Source organism: Balaenoptera borealis (genome assembly GCF_965194805.1).
Source record: "Balaenoptera borealis genome assembly, chromosome: 16".
Lineage (NCBI taxonomy): Eukaryota > Metazoa > Chordata > Mammalia > Artiodactyla > Balaenopteridae > Balaenoptera > Balaenoptera borealis.
The window spans coordinates 26873774-26901429 of NC_138872.1; the positions used below are offsets into that span (position 1 = coordinate 26873774).

Sequence of the window (27656 nt, forward strand, 5' to 3'; positions counted from 1 at the left end):
AACCAGTGTCAATTTCAATAACTTTATTGAGACACGAGCGGCGGACATGGAGAGCCGGCAGAGCCAGGCGGGGAGGGGCCGGGCCAGGTATTGGCGCTTAGTAGGTATCCAACAGCCTTCTGTTCTTTCACCCATCTAAGGGGTTATGAGACGAGCGCGACATGGCCTGACAACCACCTGCTAGTATCTCGTCCCTCAGTTTCCCCATCTGTAAAATGGAACGCACTGGCTTACTTGCGCTATTTGACCTTTCCTAAAGCGCTTTCACATCTCAAATTGCTATTGAGATAGCTCCCATTTAGGGCCCACTCGGTCACTCAACCAAAAATTTAGGAATCATTCCTGCCCCTTCCCTCTCTTTCACTCCCCGCCCCCGGCCCCCACATCCAATCAGTCACCATGTCCCTTAGAGTACTCCTCAAATATTTCTCCTGTCCACCTTTCTTCATCTCCAGGGCCACCACATCAGGCCAGGCGGAGTCCCCCTCATCTCTAGCCTGCCTGCCATCTCTGGGCTCTGCTTCTACTCTTTTGTCCAGCCCTGACCTGTCAATCTATTTTCCACAAGGTGGCCAAAATGATCATTTTAAAACATAAAACAGATCGTGTCACATTCTGCTTAACACCATTTAATGGACTCCCACTGCTTTTAAAGTCAAACCCAAAGCCCTTACTACTTTCTACAAAATCAATAAAACTCTGTTCCACCCCCATTAGCCTGGAAGGCCAGGTTCCATACCCGCTCCCCACAAGAACTTGACCTGCAGTTACCCACTATGCAGAAGCTCCTGAGAGCAGGATCCCTTTATTCATGGTTACATCTGCCACTCTTGGTCCATAGTAGGTGCTCAATAAATATGTGTTGAATGAATGAATGAATACCTGGGATGCTCTTCCCCACCCCCCAGCCCCTACTTTTGCCTAGTGTGGTAGATATTGCTACTTACTACCCCACATTTTTTTTTCTGGCTCCTGAACACACAACTAGACTACCTTTCCCAGCCTTAACCTGTGGTTCAGACCAAGTTCTGAATATGTGCCATTCTCAGGCCTAGCCCATAAAAACTTCTCATATAATTGTTCGTACTGTCTCTGCTTTAATGTGAAGGACTTTAAAGGACTTTGCCTTGAAGTGAAGGACTCCAAGACCCTAGGAGATGGCTGAGTTGCAAGATGGAAGGAATCTGGATCAATGAGACACCCCTTAGAGGACAGCTGTCCAAACTGGACAAGAAAATAAACTTTTATTGGACTTTGCTATTGAGACGAGGAGGCTTTTTGTTACAGCAGTTAGCTGGCCCCAACTAAGATACCTGACTTTGAATCATCCCTTGGGTCCTCATTTACTTCCCTTCACCTGTTAACCCACCCTACTTTCCTACTCAGCATTATTCAATATAGTTAAGTCAATGAATCATGTTTACCCTATAATAACTACAAATTCTGTTTCTACTGAACCAAATAATGTGTGTTTATGTTTTATTTCTTCCACACCTTTTGGTATGTTTTGAGATTGGTAATTACCTCGATTTTTTTCCCATTTTCCTTAGTTTTCTTTGTAGCTATTCTTATTTTTTTTCTAAATGATCAACAAATCCTTCTGTCTTGAGCTTCTCTTAGAAGTTGTATTTAATGGACTGAGCTTCTAATTTTCTCATTGTTTTTCTCTTATTTTCCCTCTTTTCGGCTTTTTTGTTCTACTCTCTGGGAGATTTCCTCAACCTTAGCATCCATTTCTTCTATGGAAGGATTCTGGGCTCACCTTTCAGTCATCAGTATTCCTCTCTGCAGACATTGGTCAAAACTTCCTCCTCCTGTTAAGTCAGTTACTACTTACCCATCTGTCTCTGTCTGCCAAAAGTTTGCTGAAATCTCTGCACTGCTAATGTCTCCCTCCTGTTCTATCCAATTATGGGCTGATACATTTTTTTATTTCTTACTGTCATATAAGCAGGATTCAAGGAGAAAAAAATAAATACATGTCATGTATTCCAGGCCAATCAATACACCATGTTTAACTAGATGTCTTTATTACTTTAAATTTTAAAAAACAGGTACATAAAGGGGTATAAACAGCTAGTTCAGATAAAGGGTATAGAAAACATGGCTCTTAAACATATGAAAAGATGCTCTACTCACTCATATTAAAGGAAACGAAAATTGAAATAACGTTGAAATTTTTTTCACTTATCAGGAAGAAAAAAACTTTTATAAGGCACTGTTGATGAGAGTCTGGTCTTGATTCTGTCCTTAGTAAGCTGTATAAAACTGTGTAGATTAGTAGTAGTAGTGTAGTTTTAGTAGAAGTGTAGGGCGATCAATTCATCCTTGTTTGCACAGAACTTTCCCTGTTTTCGAATCAGTCAGAAGTCCCATCTCCCAAGAAAACCTTAGCTGGGCAAACCAGGATGGTTGGTCACCCTAGTATGGGAGGGTAACACTTTGATATATTACCAGTATGTTTCCATTTTCCACCCAACTTAGACATTGAAACATTTATTTCTCAAGGAAGAGTTGTTTCAGGAGAAAGATAGGGAAAGGACTTTCTGAGTTCCAAAATCCTGGAGAGGGGACTCAGGACATGGAGGAAGTCTCGACAAGTCAGAGCAGGGCTTCCAACCTCCAATTCTGGAGATTTGCTAATTTGAGTGAGAAGAGATATAGTGAGAATGCAACAGCGGGGAAAGAGGCCAGTGGGGCTGGGACAAGGGGTCCTGATATGGAGAGATCATGTGAACCACAGCAGAGACCCCTTCCCCCAGAGCAAACTCCAGCCTAGAAACGATCTGATCTAATTCCAGTGAGCGCCATTGTGTCGGTTCGTTATAAGCAACAGTAACCAACTCTGGCTGATGATAGCAGAAACAATTTACTAAATGAGAAGTTCAAAAATCATCAGGAAATTTCTAGAAGTGACCAGGAATGACAAGACCAGGTCACGTGAGACCACGTACTACTGAGCTAGTCTGGTGAGGACATCGGATGCCCAGTTTTCACCACAGACATCTGGCCATGAGCACTGTCTCAGCATCATTCTCACCCACCCTCCCCATGAGGATTCCCTGCAGTCCCAGCTTCTTTGTAACCCAAGCTCTGATTGGTCGAGTCTGACTCACATGTCCATCTCATACCTGCAGTGGAAGCTATAAAGGCAAACACCTGGCTTTTTGGCCTCTATGGTGGGAGAAGACCCTGCCTTCATTTACAAAGTGAGAATTCCTTGAACGTAAGAAAAAGGGGTTCTGTTGTTAGGCAAGAAAAAAAATCCCATTATAACCAGACATCCCTTTGCCAAGGAGCTCCATCCATCCTCCTCCTCCTCATTGTCACTCAGTGAGGACACCTCTCCTCAGCAGCAACCATGTCACCCAGTGGCCACCCAGCTGGAATGAAGCCCACTGTGTCATGAAATTTTGCTCAGTCCCCATCTGACTTATCCTGTGAGGGCATCCATTTTAATGGCCAGAAGCATCGTGAATACCCCGTGACAGAGGAGAGCACTGGATACCTGGGGGTTTGGGGCAGAAGGGGAGTGAGGAAAGGAATCTGCTGGCACCTATCATGGGTGGGACAGAGTGGAGCCAGCTTGCAGTCTCCTCCCAAACCAGGAGAAAGACAAAACGCAGCCCAGAAACCCATGGATAATTTTATTTTGATCTCACCCAGGGAAGATAACTTCCGATGGACTCCCTACAGGTTTGACAAACGGCAGATGGCTGGCTCCCCATGCAAGAGTAAAATCACCAAATTTCCTTTCTTCTCTGACATTCTAGAGCAGCGCTATCCAACAGATCTTTCCACAGTGATGGAAATATTCTATATTTGATGGTGTCCAATACAGTAGCCATCAGCCATGTAGGGCTATTGAGCACTTGAGATGTGGCTGGTACTACCAAGGAATTGAATTTTGTTTATTCAATTTGAATTCATTTAAGTTTACATGGCCACGAGTGGCTAGTGGCTACCGTATTGGACAGCACAGCTCTGGGATATGAAAAATGACAAGCATGACTGTGGGGTCCAGATGATTTTGGGTTTGCATCCCAGCTCCGCCCCTCACCAGATAGCTGAGTGACCCAGTGCAAGTCACATTATCTCTCTGGGACTCAGTTTCCTCATCTGCGAAATGGGGCTATTAATGCTACTGCTCAGGTTTATTGTGAGGATTAATGGAGATATAGAGTGGGACAGTGCTTGGCACTTAGTAGGTGCTCCAAAAATGGTGAATCTCTTTCCCTCTTTTATTGGGTGAGGACCATGGTGTCCTCCAGGAAAACAATAGTTGCAGTGTAAAGAGTCCTACTGTTTAGGAGAGTTTGGGCTTGGAAATTTAATACCTATTGGGGAAGAGGCTTGGAAAGGGGTCGTGTAAAAAGACAGCAAAGGTAAGTGAAATGAGTCAGACAGAAAAAGACAAATACCATATAACCTCACTTATATGTGGATTCTAAAACAAACAAACAAACAGCAAAACAAAACAAGAACCAAGCTCTGGATATAGAGAAAGGATTGGTGGCTGCCTGAGGCAGGGGGTGGGGAGGTGGATGAAATGGGTGAAGGGAGTTAAATGGTACAAATTTCGAATTATAAAATGAATAAGTCATGGTGATGTAATGTAGAGCATGGCGACTATAGTTACTAATTCTGTGTTGCATATTGGAAAGTGGCTAGGAGAGTGGATCTTGAAAGTACTCATGACAAGATAAAAAATTTTGTAACTATACATGGTGACAGATGTTAACTGGACTTATTGTGGTGATCATTTTGTAATATATATAAATATAGAATCATTACATTGCACATCTGAAATTCATATAATGTTATGTTAAGTATATCTCAGTGGAAAAAAAAAAAGAGAGACTGCAAAGTGAATGATTTATTACAATGCAAGGAGGTGGCATCCCAGAGCCCGTTTCAGGAAGAAATGAGATGCTGGGTTTGGACTGAGGCCAAGCACCTGAGACACACTTGATGGTCCTCGCTTGGCTGAGTGCCCAGGTTCAGTATGGATGAGATGCTGGGATCTGAGAGAGGCTCTAAGGGCCAAGAACCAAGCTAGTGCCTTCTAAATTCACATCTTGATGTTTTCTGAAGAAAGCCAGACAGACGTTGGCTGCTAATTGCTTCCTCCTCAGGCACTTAACTGGCTGGACAACCTCAGTGAACCTAGTTCAGTTTTCTGGATCTCATTTCCCTACTTGCCTCCTGCAGGGTTGCTGTGAGAATTCCCCCAGAGAATGGGTGGGAAACTGCTTTCCCAACTGTAAAGCACCGTAAATGGTGGGGGATGAAGAAACAACAATGATGATTAAAATCTCAGAGCCAGAAGGAGGTCGTAGAAGCCTGATGACAGAACCAGTACTAGAATCGACGTCCCAGGATGGGGTTTTGTCTTGTATCTGTCCTCTGTGTTTAGCACAGTGGCTGGCACATGGCAGCACACAACACATGTATTTAAAAACATATATTATCACCATTCACCTTTCAAATTGGCAGATTTTTAAAGCATAATACTCAGTGTTGGCAAGAAAGGAGAGAAGAGCACTTTCATCCCACTGCTGATGGGATGAAATTGGCACAAATTGTAAGGAAAATTAACATGATGACTAAGAGCCATGTGAGTCAGCCCATACCACTTCTAGGAATCAGTTCCAAGAAAATAATGAGAGATGCTCCTAAAGATGTTCATCCCAGCTTCACTTACAACAGGGGACTATTATATCCAACATTAGGGGAATGGATAGATAAACTAAGATATGTCAAAAAGAGGGAATATTATGTTGCCATTGAAAATGTTTTTTGAAGAGCATCGAATGATATGTGGGAATGCTCCAGAAAATATAATGAGGGGAAAAGTAGAATATCTATATACATTAGGAAAACTTTTAATGCTCCATGGTGGTCATCAAGAAACAGTCTCTTAGGCAATCAACAGAACGAAAAAGAAAACTTACAGAAAATATTTGCAAGTCATATATCTGATAAGGGGTTAATGTCCAGAACATATAAAGAACTCCTACAACTCAACAATAAAAGACAAATAACCCAATTAAAAATTGAGCAGGGACTTCCCTGGTGGCACAGTGGTTAAGAATCCGCCTGCCAATGCAGGGGACACAGGTTCAATCCCTGGTCTGGGAAGATCCCACTGCCACGGAGCAACTAAGCCCATGCGCTCTACTACTGAGCCTTCACTCTGGAGCCCGTGTGCCGCAACTACTGAGCCCACGTGCTGCAACTACTGAAGTCCGTGTGCCTAGAGCCTGTGCTCTGCAACAAGAGAAGCCACTGCAATGAGAAGCCCGCACACCAAAACGAAGAGTAGCCCCTGCTCACCACACCTAGAGAAAGCCTGCACGCAGCAATGAAGACCCAACATAGTAAAAAATAAATAATAATAAAAAAATAAAAATATTAAAAAAAAAAATCAGGCAAAGGACTTGAATAGACATTTCCTCAAAGAAGGTATACGAATGACCAACAGACACGTGAAAAGATGCTCAATGCCACTAATCATTAGTGAAATGCAAATCAAGACCACAAATTAAAGAATATAACAAGTGTTGGTCAAGATGTGGAGAAATTAGAATCGTTATGCATTGTTGGTGGAAATGTAAAATTGTGCAGCCTTTCTGGAAAACAGTATTGGGTTCCTCAAAAAATTAAAAATAGAATTAACATATGATCCAGCAATTTCACTTTTGGATACTTACCCAAAAGAACTGAAAGCAGGGTCACAAAGAGGTATTTGTACACCCACGTACATAGCAGCATTATTCACGATAGCCAAAAGGTGGAAGCACCCCAGGTGTCCATGGATGGATGAATGGATAAACAAAATACAGTATAAACATACAATAGAGGGGCTTCCCTGGTGGCGCAGTGGTTGGGAGTCCGCCTGCCAATGCAGGGGACACAGGTGTGAGTCCTGGTCCAGGAAGATCCCACATGCCACGGAGCAACTAAGCCCGTCCGCCACAACTACTGAGCCCACGTGCCACAACCACTGATGCCCATGCCTAGAGCCCGTGCTCTGCAACAAGAGAAGCCACCACAATGAGAAGTCCACGTAATGCAAGGAAGAGTAGCCCCCACTCACCACAACTAGAGAAAGCCCACGCGCGGCAACAAAGACCCAACGCAGCCAAAAATAGTAAATACGTAAATAAATAAATAAATAACATATAATATAATATAATAATATTATTTAGCCTTAAAAAGGAAGGAAATTCTGATACATGCTACAACACGGATGAACCTTGAGAACATTATGCTAAGTGAAGTAAGCCAGTGCAAAAAGGTAAGTACTGTATGATTCCACTTACATAAAGTAGTCAAAAATCATAGAATGGTGGTTGTCAGGGGCTGGTGAGAGGGGAGAATGGGGAGTTGTTTGATGGGCACAGAGTTTCAGTTTCGCAAGATGAAGAGTTCTGTAGACTGGCTGCACAATAACATGAATGTACTTAACACTACTGAACTGTATATTTAAAAGGGTTAAGATGGTAAATTTTATGTTATGTATATTTTAACCACAGTTTTTTAAAAAAAGAAAAAACAAAGTGGCCTTTGGCTCTTTTCATCCTTCTCCACCGTCCCACGCAAGTTGTTTTCTTGTCCTTGCACTTGTCACCTTGTGGCAAGATGGCTGCTCCAGGCATCACACGCTTACGCCAGCATCTTGCGTGAGAAGAAGCAGGGGCAGAGGCTTCATCCCAATGAGGCTCTGTCTTTCCATCCAGGCGGGGTGAGGCAGCAAACTCACCACCCATGTTTCCTGGCCAGAAGTGGGCCACGCGCACACTTCCAGCTGTGTCCAATAAAACCTTCTGCAGTGATGGAAATGTTCTATGTCTGTGCTGTCCAATACTGTAGCCACAGTCACGTGTGGCTTTTGAGGACTTGAAACGTGGCTAGTGCAGCTGAGGAACTACGTGCTAGATTTTATTTTAAAAATTTAATAAATTAATAAATTAATTTGAATTTTAAAAGCCACATGCGGGCAATTGTAACCAAATTAGACAGTGCAGCAATATAAGCTAGAAGGGGGATAAGATGAGCATGAGTGGCCCAGATCAGTCATGATTCCTCTCCCTGGACAGGCTGAACCTTCTCTGAGATTAAGGCAACTCCATCACTACCTACAAACAAAACTGGGGCTTCCCTGGTGGCGCAGTGGTTGGGAGTTCGCCTGCCAATGCAGGGGACGTGGGTTCGAGTCCTGGTCCGGGAAGACCCCACATGCCGCGGAACAGCTGAGTCGCTGCACCACAGCTGCTGAGCCTGTGCTCTGGAGCCTGCGCTCTGGAGCCGGAGCTCCGCAACAGGCGAGGCCACCGCAATGAGAGGCCCATGCACCACAGCAGGGAGTGGCCCCTGCTCGCCTCAACTAGAGAAAGCCCGGGTGCAGCAGCGGAGACCCAGTGCAGCCAAAAATAAAATAAATAAATAAATTAAAAAAAAAAAAACACCCAGAGCCTTTAAAAACAAAACAAAACAAAACTGAAGTTCTGTGAACAAGGGAGAAGGGTGTGTGTATTGAGTAGAAGACCAATAGTATCTGCTACAGGTATGCTACTCTATCTGATCACACATTTGGTTTAGAAATACGTGTGTGTGTGTGTGTGTGTAGGCATAGAAAAAGCTGGAGGGATACCCATCAAATATTTACAATGGTCATTACCTTTGGGTATTGGCATTATAGTTGATTCTTATTTTCTTCTTAACACCTTTTCATATTTTCTAAATTTTATGTAGTAAGCAGGAATTATATTTATTGTGAAAACTAAGTAGCTGCCATTACACACTTATTAGAATGGCCAAAATCCAGAACACTGACAACACCAAATGCTGGTGAAGACAGGAATCAGTGGGAGCTCTCATTCATTGCTGGTGGGAATGCAAAATGAATGGTACAGCCACTTAGGAAGACAGTTTGGCAGTTTTTTACAAAACTAAACATACTCTTACCATACGATCCAGCAATCATGCTCCTTGGTATTTATCCAAAGGAACCGAAAAATTATGTCCACACAAAAACCTGCACACGGATGTTTAAAGCAGCTTTATTAATAACTGCCCAAACTTGGAAGCCACCAAAATGTCCTTCAGTAGGTGAATGAATAAATAAACTGTGGAATATCCAGACAATGGAATATTATTCAGCACTGAAAAGAAATGCTCGGGACTTCCCTGGTGGTCCAATGGTTAAGAATCCGCCTACCAATACAGGGGATGCGAGTTCGATCCCTGCTCAGAGAACTAAGATCCCACATGTCATGGAGCAACTAAGCCCGTGCACTCTGGAGCCTGCATGCCACAACTAAAGAGCCTGCACGCTGCAGCTACTGAGCCTGTGCACCGCAACAAACGATCCTGCCTGCTTCAACTAAGACCCCATGCAGCCAAATAAATAAATATATATTTTTAAAAATAAATTCATTTATTTATTTATTTTTGGCTGCATTGGGTCTTTGTTGCTGTGCGCGGGCTTTCTCTAGTTGCGGCGAGCAGGGGCTACTCTTTGTTGCGATGCACGGGCTTCTCATTGCGGTGGCTTCTCTTGTTGCGGAGCATGGGCTCTAGGTGCGTGGGTTTCAGTAGTTGTGTTGCACTGGCTCAGTAGTTGTGGCTCATGGGCTCTAGAGAGCAGGCTCAGTAGTTGTGGTGCACGGGCTTAGTTGCTCCGTGGCATGTGGGATCTTCCCGGACCAGGGCTCAAACTCATGTCCCCTGCATTGGCAGGAAGATTCTTAACGACTGCGCCACCAGGCAAGTCCCTAAATAAATATTTTTTTAAAAAAGAAAAAGAAGTGCGCTATCAAGCCATGAAAAGACATGGAGGAAACTTAAATGTGTATTACTAGGTGAAAGAAGCCAATCTGAAAAGGCTACATAATGTATGATTCTAACTATGTGACATTCTGGAAAAGGCAAAAGTATGGAGACAGTAAAAATATCAGTGGCTGCCAGAGGTTAGTGGGGAGGGATGAATATGTAGAGCACAGAGTATTTTTAAAGAAGTGAACATACTCTATTATGACACTATAATGGCAGATATATGTCATTATACATTGTCCAAAACCATAGAATGTACAACAAGAGAGAACCCTACTGTAAACTATGGGCTTTGGGCAATAATGATGTGTCCATGTAGTTCATCAGTTGTAACAGATGTACCACTCTGGTGAGGGATGTTGATGGGGACAGGAGACAACTTTGCTGTGAACCTAAAAGCCTGCTCTAAAAAAAAAAAGTCTTAAAAAATAAACAAACTAAGTAGCTGTTGCGGTCTTAAAGGATATCATTGGCAACCCACCATCCTGGTCCTGGTGATTACAGCTCCTGGGGTGGCCACCACTTGTATGGTCATGAAGGTCTATCGCTTCCCTTTCCCTCCCATGAGCAGCAAGGCTATCTCTGGTGCCCTGGGAACAACCAGATTCAGGCTCTGCACAAAGATGGCATCCGACACAGGGGTGGCCAACCCATTAGAAAATCATTTAGTGAAAGATTGTGGGCAGGGCATCTCTTTAGGAGCAACAAGACACCTGAGGATGGCTAAGATGTAGCATTTGCACTGAGCTAGGATTCTGGAAGCAGGGGGAATCTTGGCTATACCAATTCTGTGTGACCTTGGATAACTTGCTTTCCCTCTCTGAGCCCCAGTTTCTTCATCTACAAATTGGGCGTGACTCCTGCTGTATGACCTTATAGAATTCCTGTGGGAGAGTTGATAATGAAGTGCTATAGTGAAATGCTTCATTACTTAATGGCCCTATGGGAGAAGCAGGGTGATTATTCTAAAGGGCAACTGAAGACTCCATATGAGGATTGGGGAGTGGGGGTAAGGGAGAATCACCAGGTTTGGAGCCAGGCAGATCTTGGTTTGGATCTCAGCTCTGCCACTGACGGTCATGAGGCCTTGAACAAGACACTTGATTGCTCACAGCCAGTGATGAGTATCGAGCCCAAGGAGCATGGTGTGATATCAAAGTTCAGGAACCTGAGAGTCAGTCAGACCTGAATGCAAGACTCAACTCTGCCATTTATCAGCTACATGTGATCTTCTGGCTTTTCCTGAGGAGAATCAGAAGTAAAGAAATTCAAAGGCACATTCTTGACCAGTAAGGAAAGTGGGATCAGGGGATGAAAAGAGAGGGAGCACATAGGTTAAGGAGGGAGACAGATAATCCACAGGTACAAAGTGGTGGCCTAAGGTAAGGAGACCATGGGGAAGGCCACGGGAGAGCTGAAAGGACATTTATGGAGCATTTACAATGAGTCAAGTACATCAATCCTTACAGTCCCCTATTATGAAGGTACTATTATCGTCCCCACCTTACAGGTAGGAAAACTTGCCAAGGTTACATTTTTGTCACATGAACGCAGAGCCCACACTCTATCCTCTGCCTATAGCCAGGTGGCCCCAGCTCATCCCTGCACTTCTCTCAAGTTCTCTGCAAATATTGGGGATGTCTCTATGGCAGCAAGACTAAAAAATAGCCTATTTTCCTCCTCCCCGGCAACTCCCAGATTTGTGGAGAGGAGACACAAACTCATACTGATTTGAGATGAGGCCTGGGAAAGCACATTCAGCACATCACTGACTAGCAAACAGTGATGATTTTCGGTTATCCCTGTCCCTACATCTGCAGATCTGCCCTGCCCGTAACTCTCCAGTGGCTCCCCTTCCCCCAGGCACATAGCTCCGAGGCTCCTCCCACCAACCCTGACAACCTCATTATTGGCCGTATTTCCCATGTTTCTCTGGCTAGGTTCCATAAACCCACCGGCCTCTCTGTGCCTTTCTTCCAGAGGTCCTTCCCCCCTGGAATGCCCTCTCCCCCGGACCCCTCTTCCCATGCACATATGACAGATCTCTCTTCATATCTGTTCATCACCCTCGACCCCGCCCCAAAATAGGATCCTGCAAACTTCCTCTTTCAGCTGGGTTTTGTCTCAACCTTGCACGAAGGAAAATGCTGTTTGTGCTGGCACCTAAGAGGAAACTGTGAACTGCGCATCTAACAATTAAAACCAAAGTCCCCCTTGAAAACCTTGGAAGTTACCTCAACCACCCTTATCAAAAATTACCTTCATAGGGACTTCCCTGGTGGCGCAGTGGCTAAGAATCCGCCTGCCAATGCAGAGGACACGGGTTCGAACCTTGGTCCGGGAAGATCCCACATGCCACGGAGCAACTAAGCCCGTGCGCCACAGCTACTGAGCTTGCGCTCTAGAGCCTGTGAGCCACAACTACTGAGCCCGCGTGCTATAACTGCTGAAGCCTGTGAGCCTACAGCCTGTGCTCTGCAACAAGAGAAGCCACTGCAGTGAGAAGCCTGTGCACTGCAACGAAGAGTAGCCCCTGCTCGCCGCAACCAGAGAAAGCCTGCGCGCAGCAACGAAGACCCAACGCAGTCAAATAAATAAAATAAATAAATAAATTTATAAAACAAACAAACAAAAAATTACCTTCATAGGCACAGCTGGGAACAGCGCATGGAAGCCTGAGAGAGGCCCTCGTAATAGTTTAGTTATTTATTGCATTTATTTAGCACTGCATATTCATTTAGAAATATTTGTTTATTATTTATTATTTATAAATTCTTTATTTATTTATAGCTCTGCATTTATTGGGTGTTTTCTTATGCCAGGCACTGTGGTAAATACTTTACAGTCTATCTTTCTCTTCACATATCTATGGCTTTAAGAGGTGGGAACTATTATTATCTCCATTTTACAGATGAGAACTGAGGCTTCAAACCATTACCCAGTAAGTGGCAGAGCCAGAATCAGTCTGTTGTAATCCAGTTTCAAAGCCCATGACTTTGGTGTCTCTGGGCCCACAAACTGGTGAACTGTGGGAGCATCTGCCTGCAGTTGTGTTTTATCTGGCCTGCTCCATGTTTTAAAAAATAGAGAATTAACTGCCGACATTTAAAGACTAGGAGATTTCTCATATCAGTTGGGATTTTCAGCTTCTCTTGAAATATCCAGGGAATTCCCTGGCGGTCCAGTGGTTAGGACTCCGCGCTCTCACTGCCGTGGCTCAGGTTCAATCCCTGATCGGGGAACTAAGATCCCACAAGACATGCAGGGCGGCCAAAAAAAAAAAAAAAGAAAGAAATATACAAAGACTTGGCCACACTTGGCCTGGGTTCCCACATGGCAATAATTGGCTGGGAGGAGTAGCAACTGTCCCCCTTAAACAGGATGTGTGCATTCCACTTTGCCATATACTTCCCAGTCACCTGCAGACCTACCTCATTTATTTTTATTGCCTGCCTGGCCCTTGGAAGCATGTGAGTTTGTACTCCTGGGTCCACACTCTCTGATAGCTGTAATTTCCTTGCAGTGTAATGAGCTTCCCATCACTGGAGATGTGCAAACTGAGGCTAGCTGGCTGTTTGGTATGGGTGTTGGAAAGGGATTTCAAGAGGTAGTTGGGGAACTAGATCAGATAATGTATAAAATCCCCTCCAGCCCTGCAATGCCAAATATTTACTTAAGACTTTGCAGCATATATTGTTAAGAACTAACTTCCCCCTTGGTCTCAATTTACTGTTTCAAACTTTCCTTCCCTTCACCTTGGTTTCTTGATCTATTTATATATTTTAATCATATGATTATGCTATATCAATTCTAGTAAGCTTCCTCAAATCCTTTTTGGAACAAGGCATGGGGAACAAACAAATCCAGACATAAATATTTACATAAAGGGCTTGGTTCCAGATACTGAAAAGAAAAAAAAAGAAAAAAGAAAGAATTAAAAATTGTAACAGCAAGTTATCTCAGTTTCACTGAGATGTTTGGGCTCAAGGAGATAAGGACCTAGGACTCTGGGATGCAGCAGCTGTGAGCATGTGCCTAGGTGGTCCCAACCCACTATCTCAGGAAAGGCATTCTCAATGTTTTATTTTCCATTCTCTATTTAAAATAGATTAAAAAAAATTTTTTTTAATTTATTTTATTTTTGGCTGCGTTGGGTCTTCGTTGCTGTGTGTGAGCTTTCTCTAGTTGCGGCGAGCAGGGGCTACTCTTCGTTGCGGCGCCCGGGCTTCTCATTGCGGTGGCTTCTCTTGTTGCGAAGCACGGGCTCTAGACATGCAGGCTTCAGTAGCTGTGGCACTTGGGCTCAGTAGTTGTGGCTCGTGAGCTCTAGAGCGCAGGCTCAGTAGTTGTGGCACACGGGCTTAGTTGCTCCACAGCATGTGGGATCTTCCTGGACCAGGGCTCGAACCTGTGTCCCCTGCACTGGCAGGCAGATTCTTAACCACTGCACCACCAGGGAAGCTCTAAAATAGATTTTAAAATCATATAACTAATTGTGGCAGTTTAAAAAAATTGCTTCAGTTTCCTTAACATTTCTCCCGTCGAGAGGGAGAATCTATGTCCTCTTTCCTTGAATCTGAGTAGGCTTGTGGATGATTTAACCAATAGAGTGTGGCAAAGTGACGCTTTGTGACTTCTGAGACTGGGTCATAAAAAGACATGCAGCTTTGCCTGGTTCTCTTGGAATATCTTCTCTCCAAGAGATATTCCTCCTGGGACACAGCTTCCATGCTATGAGAAAGACCAAGCCACCGCGAGGGCCCATTTGTAGGTGTTCCAGTCAGTGGTCCTACCTGAAGCCAACATCCCAGCCATCCAAGCCCAGGCACCACAAATGTAGTCACTCCCAGCTGTTTTCGTCCCCCAACTTAGGCCCTTAGACTCCTTGGAGCAGAGACAAACCAATTCTGCTATGCCCTGTCCACATTCCCAACCCATAGGATCTGTGAGCAGAATAAAAGGATTATTATTTTACACCACTAAATTTGGGGTGCTTTGCTACACAGCAACAGAAAATTTGAACGGCAAACCCAACAAATGATTCAAACTATAAAGAAAAATATAGTGTAAAAATGGTAAGTTCCCTTTCACAACATTTCATTCCGTCTCCCTTCCATAACACTGTTAACAGTGTCAAATGTATCCTTCCAGACCTTTTTCTATACATTTACATATATATATAATAGGAATATGTACATTTTGTGTTTCTTTATTAAGTGCAATTATATGAAAAGGCAACTTGCTTTTTTTCTATTAATAATATATCTCAGTGATCTCTTTAAATATACAAAAGAATTTGAATTGGTGATCTATTCACATACTGCGGTAGGCAGCGTGTAAGATGGCTCTCAGTGACACCCACTGTATTCAAATCCTTGTATAGTCCCTTCCCGCCCTGAACCGACAATGGCTTGTATGGTTAGAATAGGGTTAGAATAGGATATGGCAGAAATGTTGGTGTGTCACTTCTGAGGTTAGTTTTTTATAAATTTATTTATTTATTATTTATTTTTGGCTGTGTTGGGTCTTCGTTTCTGTGCGAGGGCTTTCTCTAGTTGCGGCAAGCGGGGGCTACTCTTCATCGCGGTGCGCAGGCCTTTCACTATCGCGGCCTCTCTTGTTGCGGAGCACAGGCTCCAGACGCGCAGGCTCAGTAGCTGTGGCTCACGGGCCCAGTTCCTCCGCGGCATGTGGGATCTTCCCAGACCAGGGCTCGAACCCGTGTCCCCTGCATTAGCAGGCAGATTCTCAACCACTGCACCACCAGGGAAGCCCTGAGGTTAGTTTTTAAAAGGCACTGAAGCTTCCATCTTGATCTCTTGGATCTGGGGAAAACAGCTGCCACATCAAGAGCAGCCCTATGGAAATGCCTACGTGGGGAATAATTGAGGCTTCCTGCCAATAGTCAGTGAGGAACTGAGGCCTCCTGCCAATAGCCATGTGAGTGCACCATCTTGGAAGGAGACCCTTCAGCCCTAGTCAAGACTTCAGCTGATTACAGCCCAGGCTGACATCTTGACTATAACTTCATGAGAGACCCTGAGGCAGAACCACTCAGCTAAGCTGATTGCAGATTCCTTACGCTCAGAAACTGGGTGAGGTAATAAATGTTTGTTGTTTTCAGCTGCTGAGTTTTAGGGTCATTTTTTCACACCAACAGATAACTAGTACAAGAGGTTTGAAATTTTTAAAAATAAGAAAAAGAATATAGCAAAAGCTCTTTGTCACTCCTACCTCTAAACACCTGGTCCCCCATCCTCTCCCATCTCCCCCAGCTAACTTATAGAAAGCCCTTGGGAAGCATTAGATTTATTATCTGGGATACAGAAGCAGATCTCTTCTTGGCTCCTCTTACAGATCATCTGACCCAAGAAAGGCTGCAGCAATATGGCATTCCCTTTCAGCAGCTGTAAAATCATGCCCTTCTTTCTCCACAGGAACTGGGCCTCTTCAGCCTTGATGCCACCTTTCCCTGCCAAGCCCTCAGTCTCCCACGAGCGTCCCCACATCCTATCTCAGGTCTGGGGGTGGGGGATTCCCCTCCTTGCACACCAGTGGAAAACATTACCTGGCCTTTTTCTTCAACCCATAGAAATCAGAAATCAACCACTCACCTCCCAACATGTAGTCTCAGCCTAGTCCCTGGGCTTCTTGCTGAGGGTGCCCACCCTTCATCTTGCCCCAGCCTGGCATCCTCACCCTGGACTGCCCAGTCTGCTCCCAAGATATCGCTCAGGCTGATCCCTCTGCCCTGAATGCTCCGCCCCCAACCCACCCTTCTGAAAACAGCCACGTATCTTTGAGACTCAACCCAGGGGCCATCTCTGTGAAGCTTCCCCAAACATCCTCACACGCCTCCTTGCTTCCAACCCGGCCCCCCCGTCAGTCCACGGTCCACTCGACAGCCAGGAGGATGGGCGCAAAACCTGAGGTACTGCTTACTTCCAGTGAGCTGGAGAAACCGTCTCCACCCTGCCTCTGCTGCTGAATGCAGCTCCAAACCCTGGACAGAAGGCATTGAGCAGCTCTTGAGGGCTCAGAAAAGTCAGCAGTAGCAGGCAGATTGGGGAAGACCAGCAATCAAAGTACCACCAAACTGGCAGTGAGTTTACACTTTTTTCCCCCCTCTGTATTCCTTGGGCTCTCTCAATGCAGTTCCAAACCTAGAAGTGGACATCAGCATGACAGAGAGAGTGTCAGGAGAAACCCTCTAGTTCTAGCTCCAGAAACAGGAAAGAGGTCTCCTAACACTCAGAAAGACTGGGCGGGGGGCGGGGGGGGGATTCCTATTTCCTTTCTTTTCTCCGTTTTCTTGTGTCCTAGTCCCCAGGCCATCCATGGGGGCGGAGATGGTGGCAGGTGCCTCCAGGAGCCTGAAACTATGAGGAAAGGGAAACTTCCTCTCTAACTGGAGGAGCTGTGGTCCTGAGATGTTGGGATGAACCCCTACTGACTTTCAGTTGTGGGAAATGCACATCAGGGTCAGGTAAATAAAGTCCCAGGGAGACAGCACTGAGGGAGGAGTTTGGGAAAGTGGCCCTGTAAAGTTATCTATGGGCTTCTGGGCTCACCTGCTAGCGGCATATCAGTGGATCTCACCTAAACAGCTTACCACAGACTTTGAGAATTGAATCATGAGAGGCCTGAGCTCCAGACTGGCCCATGAGTGGCACGCAAACAGAGCAGATGCACATGGCACTGCTGAGGGTTTGAAAACAGGATTGGCACTGGAGCCAAACCCACAGAAGGCAGGTGGAGCTGAACCCACTTTGCCAACTGCCTGCTAAGACAAAAATATCAATATCTCCATGAGATTTAAGTGAGACCCATTGCTCATAACATAATATTCAAAATGTCCAGGACAATTTACCTGCAATACAAAGAAGCAGGAAAGTCTCAACTCACATGGGAAAAGTCAATGAAAAGATGCCAACACCAAGATATTGGAATGATCTGAAAAAGACCTTAAAGCAGCTGTTACAAAAATACTCCAAGGGGAAAAAAAAGAAAAACTCCAAGGAGAGAATGGGGAGTATTTAATGGGTATGGTTTTAGTTTGGAAAGAAGAAAAAGTTCTGGAGATGGGTAAGTGGTGATGGTTGCACAACAATGTGAGTATACTTAACGTCCCTGAACTATACTTAAACGTGGTTAAAGTGGTAAATCTTATGTATGCTTTACCATAATTAAAAAAAAATACTCCATGTAGTAAGGATGAAGATTCTGGGCTTTCTCGAGCTTTTTCATAATAGACTATCTCAAATGGAAATTTTAGAACTGAAACGTACAACAACTGAAATTAAAAACTCAATGGATGGGCTAAACAGCAGAATGGAGATGTCACAGGAAAAAAAAATATCTGTGGACTTGAAAGCACAGCAGTTGAAATTACCCAATCTGAACAACAGAAAAAAAATAAACAGGGTCCATGAGACCTGTGGTACAATATCAAAAGGTCATCAGAGAAGCAGAAGGATGGGAGAAAGAGTACAGTGCATGAATGTTTATAGCAGCTCTATTCATAATCCACACTTCCCAATTGGAAATAACCCCTTTAATGGATAAATCAATAAACAAACTGTGGTATATCCATACAAAGCAATGCAGCTCAGCAATACAAAGAGATGAGCTATTAATACTTGCAGCAACCTAGATGAGTCTCAGTGGCATTATTCTGAGTGAAAGAAGCCAGTTTCAGAGGTTGATGTACTACTGTACAGTTCCTTTTATGACATTCTCAAAGACAAAACTATAGTGATAGATCAGCGGTTACCACAGGTTAAGGGTGGGAAGAGCGTGTCACTACAAAGGGAAACAGGAGGGTTTTTTGAAAGGTGATGGAACTGTTCTGCATCCTGTTTGTGGTGGTGGTTACGCAAATCTACACGTGTTAAAATTCGTAGAACTATACACCAAAAAGAAGTACATTTTACTGTATGTTAATTAAAATAAAACAAAATAAAACTTGTGGTAGTCAGTCTCAAGCTGGCTCACAGAGATCCTCACTGCCTTGTATTTATGCCCTTGTGTAGCCCCCTCTCACATTGAATAGGGCTGGCCGGTGGGACAAATAAAAATGGCAGAAGCGACAGTGTATGACTTCTGAAGCTGGGTCATAAAAGACACTGCAGCTTCTGTCTTGGTCTCTTGAGTCACTCACTCTGAGGGAAGCCGGCAACAATGCTCTGAGGACACCCAAACAAGCCTGTGGAGAGGAGCTGAGGCCTCCCACCAACAGCCAACCCCAACTCGCCAGCCACACAAGTGGGCCACCTTGGAGATGGAGCCTCCAGCCACAGTCAAGCCTTCAGATGAGTGCAGCCCTGGCCGATATCTCACTGCAACCTCATGAGAGACCAGAACGGCTCAGCCAAGTTGCTCCCAAATTGCTGACCCACACAGAAGCTGTGAGAGAGAATATATGATTATTGTTGCTTTAAGAGACTACATTTTGGGGGCTTCCTTGGTGGCGCAGTGGTTAAGAATCTGCCTGCCAATGCAGGGGACACGGGTTCGAGCCCTGGTCCAGGAAGATCCCACATGTCGCAGAGCAACTAAGCCCGTGTGCCACAACTACTGAGCCTGCACTGTAGAGCCCGCAAGCCACAACTACTGAAGCCCGTGTGCCACAACTACTGAAGCCCACACACCTAGAGCCCATGCTCCGCAACAAGAGAAGCCACCACAATGAGAAGCCGGCACACCGCAACAAAGAGTAGCCCCTGCTCTCAGCAACTAGAGAAAACCCGCGTGCAGCAGCGAAGACCCAATGCAGCCAAAAATTAAATAAATGAATAAATAAATAAGTTTATTAAAAAAAAAAAGAGACTACATTTTGGATTACTTGTTATATAGCAATAGGTAACTACAATCCCGAGATATAGGTCAGATCATGTCGCTCCCCTGCTCAAGATCTCCCAGTGGCTTCTCACCTCACTCACATAAAAACCAGAAGTGAGGTCCACTCTGATCTGGCCCATGCCCCCCTCATACCTCACCCCCTTCCCCTCCTCCCTGTCCCTCAAACATGCCAGGCTAACCCCCACTCCAGGCCTTCTGCATTTGCTGTTCCTTCTGCCTGGAATGCTCTTCCCAGGTATCCACACACTCACTCACCTCCTGCAGGTTTCCGCTCAAATGCCACCTGGACACAGAGGCCTTCCCTGACCACCTCAGCCACTCTCCTTCCCTTTACCCTATTTCATTCTCCTTCATGGTCTTCATCATCTCCTCACACTGTATATATTTTTTCCTTAGCTGTTTCTCCCCCACTAGAAAGCAAGCTCCATGACAGGAGGGACTCAGTTCATAATGGTTCAATGGTTTAATTTGTATTCCCATTTTACAGATGAGGACACTGAGTCCCAGTGATTACACACTAGATTAATGTTAAGGTAGGCTGTGCACCCAAGTCTTGGGACTCCAAACCTAGTGCCTTTTCTATAGAATTACCCAATCCAAAGCCCTCATTTTCTAGTTGAAGTGGAAACAAGAGTTCAGAGAGGGCTAGGGACTTTCCTGCCACAAAGAGACAGTTCTCTGTACTCTCCCCTTGTATATCACTGGCCTACTCCTCAGAAGCTTAATCCCCCAGAGGCAGGAGCGGTTCTTTCCCGCCAGCCCATCTCCCAAGTGGGCTGAGTGCTCAGCTCCTGTTCGCTCACTGGCAATGGCTGGGAGAAGATGGTCTCACTGTGAGCTAACACAGCACTGAAATGCCAAGGAGAGAAGTAAAGGAAGTTTACAGCAGGCGGCGCCTGGCAGGGCTGCTGTAGCCCCAGTAAATCTTAACCCCTATATCTGGGGCCCTCGTGATAGTTGCAAAACATTTTCATGCACTTTGGAATCTCTCTGGCAGCCCCATGCCAGCTGTTCATTGATGAAGAAACTGAGCCTCAGAAAGATGCTTGTGCAATTTCATGAAATAATAACACTGTTATCATCAAGCATGTATGATGTGCCAGGTACTATGGCAATAGTAGTTCCTTAAATTCTCACAATGACCCTACAAAGTAGGATGAAGTTATATCACATATGGGTTTAACAAATTAGGGCAGAAAGAGAGTAAATTTTGTCTTTATACTTTGGGACCTGACTTTAAAGTAAGATAGACTCAACTGAAGACATTATTTCCATTTGACAGATGCAAAAACTGAGGCTCAGATAGGCTAATAACTTGATTGAGTCACACATCAGTTAGTGACTGAGTTGGGATTCAAACTCAAATCTCCTCGACTGTGTAGAGCCAGCACAATGCAGCACCAGGACAGAAATCAAAGTGTTTAGACCCAAGATAAGTGGCTTCTTCCTAAGCCACATGAAAAACCAATGAAACCAGACAGTGTAGGGAACAGGCATTATGCCAGGGAGGGTGAATTGGCACAAGCTCTTTGGAGGGCAGTGTGGCCATGCCAATCGAAGTGACAAATGTACACACCATTTTGACTCACCAATGCCACTGTCAGAAACCTATCCTACTGATGTATTTGCACATATGGGAAATGGCACCTGTTCCATGTTTTTCATTGTGGCTTTGCTCCTGATGGCCGAAAACATCAAACTTAAATGTCTCAAAAAGGTTAAATGCCCCTCTCCCGACAGCCCAATGGGTCTTATTCTGAGGGTCTGCGGGGCCTGGCATAAAGATAAGGCTGAGTGAGGGTCTCCTAAACTTCATCTTCATAATTCACACCATATCATTTACTTAATATTTTCTCTAAATCAAATCACTTTTTGTAACCTAAATTACTTAAAAGGAAACTTTAAATCACGTCTGTAATTGAAAACATACGAAGTATCCAAAAAATAAATATAGTGAAAGCAAAACAGTGTTACTAAATTCTAGATAGCTAACTCTGACTCCAGGTCTGCTCTCTCTGTTACCAGGATGGATTAGCAGGTGGTAGAGGACTTAATGACCTGCTGGCACCAAACTGAGACTTTCTCTTCGGCATTGCTAGCAGGGCTGAGAAAACGCTGAAAAGACAATTCTCTCCTTCTGCTAGTGCCCTGGGCCTCCTAAACCATCTTGTACACTGTTAAGAGAGGGGAAATAGCCCCCATGCTACAGAGAATGGATGTGTCACCAGTTTTGTTTTGTTTTAACAAATTTATTTATTTATTTATTTATGGCTGCGTTGGGTCTTCGTGTGCGCAGACTTTCTCTAGTTGCGGCGAGCGGGGGCTACTCTTTGTTGCGGTGCGTGGGCTTATTGCGGTGGCTTCTCTTGTTGCACAGCACGGGTTCTAGGCGCGCCGGCTTCAGTAGTTGTGGCACGTGGGCTCAGTAGTTGTGGCTCACGGGCTCTAGAGCACAGGCTCAGTAGTTGTGGCGCACGGGCTTAGTTGCTCCTTGGCATGTAGGATCTTCCCGGACCAGGGCTCGAACCCATGTTCCCTGCATTGGCAGGCGGATTCTTAACCACTGTGCCACCAGGTAAGTCCCAACCAGTTTTTTTTAGAGGTGGATCTTTAAAGAGGGATGGGGTGTCCTCCCAGGCTTCCCTCTGCCCCTTGGGTGGGCATCAGTCCCCACTTCTGCTGAGTCACTGCTTGTGGGGAAGGAGGTAGTTTCTGGGAAATGCCTTTTGTTCCTTCCCTTCCCACTCTTTACCTGGTTGGGCTTGGCATCCTGGGCTGATGATCCATGTCGGATTAGCTGTAAAAACAAACCAAACCTGCTCATCCTTAAAGATGTTATTTCAAGGGAAAGTTCCCAATCCTGAAATAAACCAGGTTTCAAGTAAGAATTTGAATTAATCCTGACAACGTAATCCAGAGAGCAGGATTTGCCTTCAGGCTATGGGTTTTTTCTGTCAACCCCACTAAGGATAAAGAGAAAATTGAAGCAAGGGATCTTTATTTTCAGGCCAGGGAAAGATTATTATCATTGCTATTATTACCATTAAGCTTCCTTGAAGTGAACAGAATGTGGACATGAGAGCTCAGCTTTCTTCCGTCCTCTATCCCGTCTCACCTTCCTTGCCCCCTTCCTGTCCACTCCCTTCCATACTTCTGGAGGACCTATAAGGACAGCATTTTCCCAGCTTTGGTTCCTCTGAACACCAGTTTCTCCATTTCTGCCTCATCCACAACCCACCTCTACTGGTAGTTACTTTTTAAAAAATGTAATTCCCATCGTTTTGCTTAGGTAAGTTTGGCCCCATCCTAAAACAATGAGATCCATTAACTGAAGGGCTTGACTATCTAGCTGTATGTTTCCCCCAGTGCACAAAAAAGAGAAAAAAGTCAATGTTGCAACACGAACTGAGCACTACTGGGCACCTCGCACAGCCACGCCGCTGACCACGCTTGGTGGAAACTTCGAGGAGTGCCAGGGAGGCACCTCAGGGAAGGCCCTCCGTAAGTGCTTGCTGGCTGACCACAGGGCGCCATCCCCACAGCCTTGTTATCAGTGGTGCTCAAACTTTAGCTGCTGGAGAGCTTGTTAAAAGATTCCTGGGCTGCATCCGCGGAGACTCTGATTTAGCAGGTCTGGGGTGGGGCCTAGGAGCCTGCATTTCTAGCAAGTTGCCCCAGATGATGTCGATGTTGCTGGTCCAAGGACCACAATTTAAGTAGGTCTTGGGCTACTGGGCATCACAATCGCTTGTAGGTGCTTCTTAAGATGCAGATTCTTGGGCACTGCACACCAGACATTGATTCCTCAGGCCTGGGTGGGTGCCCGGAATCTGACATATCAACCAGCACTCCAAGGAGCCTCCAGAGACCACCATTATTAACACCTGGAACTCGCAGGTGAGGTGGAGAGGTGAGTGGCCCGCATCAAGGTCACTCTGCAGTCAGGGACAGCTCCTCCTCCCCTCTGCTTGGGCCTAAACCTCAGAGCATTCTGGACTTCCCTCTCCTCTCCTAACCCCACTTCAGTGTGTCAGCAAACCCTACAGGCTCTTCCTTTGAAACATTCAGATTTTCTTGAAAAGTCTCCAGCACATGGACTTGGGAATGAGACAGTAAATGAAACAAGGCTGGTGAAACGCTGAGGATTGTTGAAACTGAGTGTTCATTTTATTACTCACAATTTTTATGTATATTTGAATTTTTTCCAAAAAAAAGTTTTTACTTTTAAGTCCTGATCTAACAAATCCACTTCTGGGAATATATCTTAATGAAAATTTTAGATATAGAAAAAGACTTACAAATAAAAATATTTTCCAAATAATAGCAGTGAAAAATTGGGAACATACTAAGTTCTCATAATAGGACAACAATAAGCTATGGGACACCCCTCAGTGGAATTTTATATCATTAAAAACATTTATTCAGGCCATGTACCAACATGGAAAACATGATATACTATTAAGTGAAAAACAGGACATTAAATTGTAACTACTGCATGATTAAAACTATGCAAAGACTTATATCTTTAAAAAAGACTGACATTTTAAAATGATTTTATACATGCAGAATCTGACCACTTCCCACCACCTTCAAGGCAATGACCTTTGCCTAAGCCCCATCGTCTCTCTCGCCTGCATCCTTGTGACAGCCCCACATTGGTCTCCCTGCTGCTACCCTGCCTCCTTCCCATCTCTTCTCCACGTGGCAGCCAGAGAGGCCCTTCAAAAATGTAAATCAGGGCTTCCCTGGTGGCGCAGTGGTTAAGAATCCGCCTGACAATGCAGGGAACACGGGTTCGAGCCCTGGTCCGGGAAGATCCCACATGCCGTGGAGCAACTAAGCCCATGTGCCACGACTACTGAGCCTGCGCTCTAGAGCCTGCGAGCCACAACTACTGAGCCCTGGCGCCACAACTATTGAAGCCCGCGCACCCTAGAGCCCACTCGCTGCAACTACTGAGCCCACGTGCTGTGACTACTGAAGCCCGCGCACCTAGAGCCTGTGCTCCTCAACAAGAGAAGCCGCCGCAATTAGAAGCCTGCGCACCGCAACGAAGAGAAACCCCCGCTTGCCGCAACTAGAGAAAGCCCACACGCAGCAACGAAGACCCAACGTAGCCAAAAATAATTAAAAAAAAAAAAAAAAATTCTGAAAAAAAAATTCTGCCCTGCGCAGAAGTTCCTACTTCCCAGGGCTGAGGTGGGGGCTAAACCAGAGAATGTCCACAAAGCACTTAGCAAGCACAGTGCCTGGCACAAAGGAGGCATGCAACAAGAGGCAGTCAAATTATCAACAGCCATGTATTTGCCCTTGTCTCTTTCAAGTTTACAACCGGCTCTTATACATGCTTTATCTGATTGGGGTTGTTCAACAACCCCGTCAGTTTTATCACCATTTTATAGGTGAGGAAACTGGGTCAAAGGAATAAAGTACTCGCCTACAAAACACACTGAATCTGACTACAACTCCAGCGCCCTGACCTCCAGAGACATGAGGATTTGGCCGGCCCATTAGAGCCCCAGACTCTAAGGCGTGTGCCTAGTGTGGGGCAGCAAATGACATCAGGCAGAAAGCCACACGCCCCCAACCGCCGGATGGAGGCAGGGGCTCCCACGTCCCACAGTGAGGCTCGTGAACAAGTCTGAACAGATAAACCATGTCTCAGAGTCCACCCAGGATTTAAAACATTTCCCCCAGACGGAAAATTCAAACGCCCTTTCTGTACAGTTTCTCCTACTAAGAGTTGGGCGGCAGCTCTAAGCAGCGAATGCCACCTTTGGTGTTTGAGATCCTTGTTGCCCTGCAGCCTCTGATTCAGTCTGCCATGAAAACAAAGCATCTCTTTCCAAAGGTCACCCAAGGGACACCGCTGCATGAAGCTCTGGGCCTGGCTCTCATCAGTCTCCTCTACCTTACCAGGATTGACTGTGGCCTTCTGAGGGAGGCCAGATGGCGGGGAAGTAATCGGCAGGTGTTAGACATGAATTTTAGAACCACAAGGCCAAAAAATCAGACTCTCAGGAGTCATGGATTTTTACAACTACAGCATCTGAGAGACAAAGAAACTTATGACTGTAACACCTTAAGCCTCATGGGCTTGGCTGAGATTATACTGGATGAGATGGGCAAAAAAACCTGGGAATCCAATGGCTCTTGGGTACTGAGCATCTTTGATCTGGTCAGAGGCTTAGTGAACACTCCCTCGTGAGAATATAGTCTGAGGGTTCCAGCTGCAGGAGGAAGGCTGGGAGGACAGGCCTTGGATAGCAGCTTAATGGCAAAATTCTACAACCAGGTCCCTTGGGACATGAGATCAGAAGAGGAAACTTCAGAAGGATCCTGCCAGGCAGCAAGTCCTGGCCCTGGTGAGGTGTTATGAAACCCTGATGGTGCCAGGTTTGTGGCAGGCCACCAACTACCAAGAGACTTTGAGAGCAATACCATGATGGCCTGGCTTGATGGCAGGTGCTCCTTGCCGGGAATGTGCTGGGGGAGCAGCACTTAGCCGTCTTCGGGGCACTGACAGCACTGTGATTGGTAACTTCTATTTGCATAGTGTGTACAATGGAGAAGAGTGTTTGTGCCCCAAACCTTGGCGATGGCCTAGGAAAGGGGGGCTGACAATGGCTCTGGCCAGGCAGCGGGGATGAGTCTGAGGGCCACTTTGGGGGTCATCTGGAAAAGCGATCAATACACCCACCCACCCCTGGCCTTATCCACATTCTGTTAAGGTCACTTCAGGTACCTATGTTAATGAACTTCACTGATTTTTTAAAATGAGGGAGAGTTCTAGGGGAGTCATGACCTTGTATCAAAACTATAAAAATCTCTCTCTCTATATATAAAAAAATATCTCCGAATAGAGTTCAGCATCCCAGGCTGCTCAGAGCAGGGCAGACCAAAAGACAGAGGTTGGACTGCTTTGCTGGTGTGAGAAATTCCCAGGAGAAGCAGCAGGGAGCACATGAGAAAGGGAGATGGTCTGGCTACTAGAAGCTTGGAAGTCCCGTGCCCTGGGAGATGGACTGTCTTCCTCCTACTCCAGGAAGTCCCTGGTACTTTTTTCTGTTCTCTGATCCTTGGGGATCAATCCTGGGAGCACCTCTGGCTGCCAGGCCTGGCTGGAGGGAACAACTCAGACAGGCGGTATGCTCCAGGTCGGATCAGAACTCATCCCGCAGCTGAGGGGGACTGTCCATGCCGAAGAAGGAGGACTGCCTCCCCTGGAGGTCCCGTTCCCGCTTCACAAAGGCAGTGAAGGAGGAGACACAGTTGCCAATAAAGTGGTCAGCTTGGCCGAGGATGTACAGGTCGATCTGGGCCACCTCAGGATTCAGACTCACCACCTTCACCTGCAGGAGGAAGGGCAGGGTGTTTTAGCCAGGGTGCAGGCCTAAGTGGCCAGCTCAGCCAAGGCCTGCAGCCACCGGCCACCTTCTTTCCCTGTGCTGAAGTCACAGACAGACAAGGAGGCGTACAGAGGATTAAAATGTAGGGTCGGGGCACCTGAGAGAAGTGCTGCCCAGCAGCTGCCTTAGCCCCTCAGCTCCAGACACACCACTCATTCACACTCTGCCTTTGCTTGTTGGTTCCCTCTGTCGGGAATGCCTTTTCCCACCCATCACAGTCCTGACCATACTCTCAAGGTTCAGCTCAAGGTCACCTGAGGGGCTTGGCTTCTCCCACCACACCGCGATCTGACCAAAGCGCACCCCACCCACTTGGTTCTGCTGCCTGGATGCCTCCAAGACTTGCGTCCTGTCCAATCTATCCCCAAGGTATTCCCCAGAGGTGAACCCTTCTCTTGATGGATTACTACTCCCTGGCCAGTCACCATAATCTCTTCTCCTCCAGGTCTACTCACCAAAGGAAAGTAGCCAAAGGAAACTTTTTCAGATTCCCCTACCCTCCTACTCCTCCCTCTACCCCAAGCTGAGCACCCTTAACTGGTGTCCTAC

General features: G+C 45.7%; 1 protein-coding gene and 1 long non-coding RNA gene across 4 annotated transcripts in view; one reads left to right on the forward strand and one right to left on the reverse strand.

The window, feature by feature from the left end:
• Nucleotides 1–36: 36 nt before the first annotated feature.
• On the forward strand, nt 37–17849 carry LOC309612795. The gene is made up of 2 exons (XR_014235367.1): nt 37–100; nt 1109–17849. It is a non-coding gene; the product is annotated as an uncharacterized lncRNA (long non-coding RNA).
• The window catches only part of POFUT1 (protein O-fucosyltransferase 1), a 32575-nt gene continuing 20240 nt past the window's right edge, over nt 15322–27656 (reverse strand). The window contains exons 7-8 of one of the 3 annotated variants that reach the window (XM_082358906.1): nt 22451–22495; nt 15322–19242 (exon numbers count right to left, since the gene is read on the reverse strand). In XM_082358906.1, coding sequence (XP_082215032.1) covers nt 19204–19242; nt 22451–22495 — 84 coding nt within the window. In that variant the 3' untranslated portion in view covers nt 15322–19203. Of the gene's footprint in view, nt 19243–20138; nt 22235–22450; nt 22496–23841; nt 27051–27656 lie in introns of those variants that run through there. The other 2 variants (XM_082358905.1, XM_082358904.1) reach the window with 2 other exon arrangements.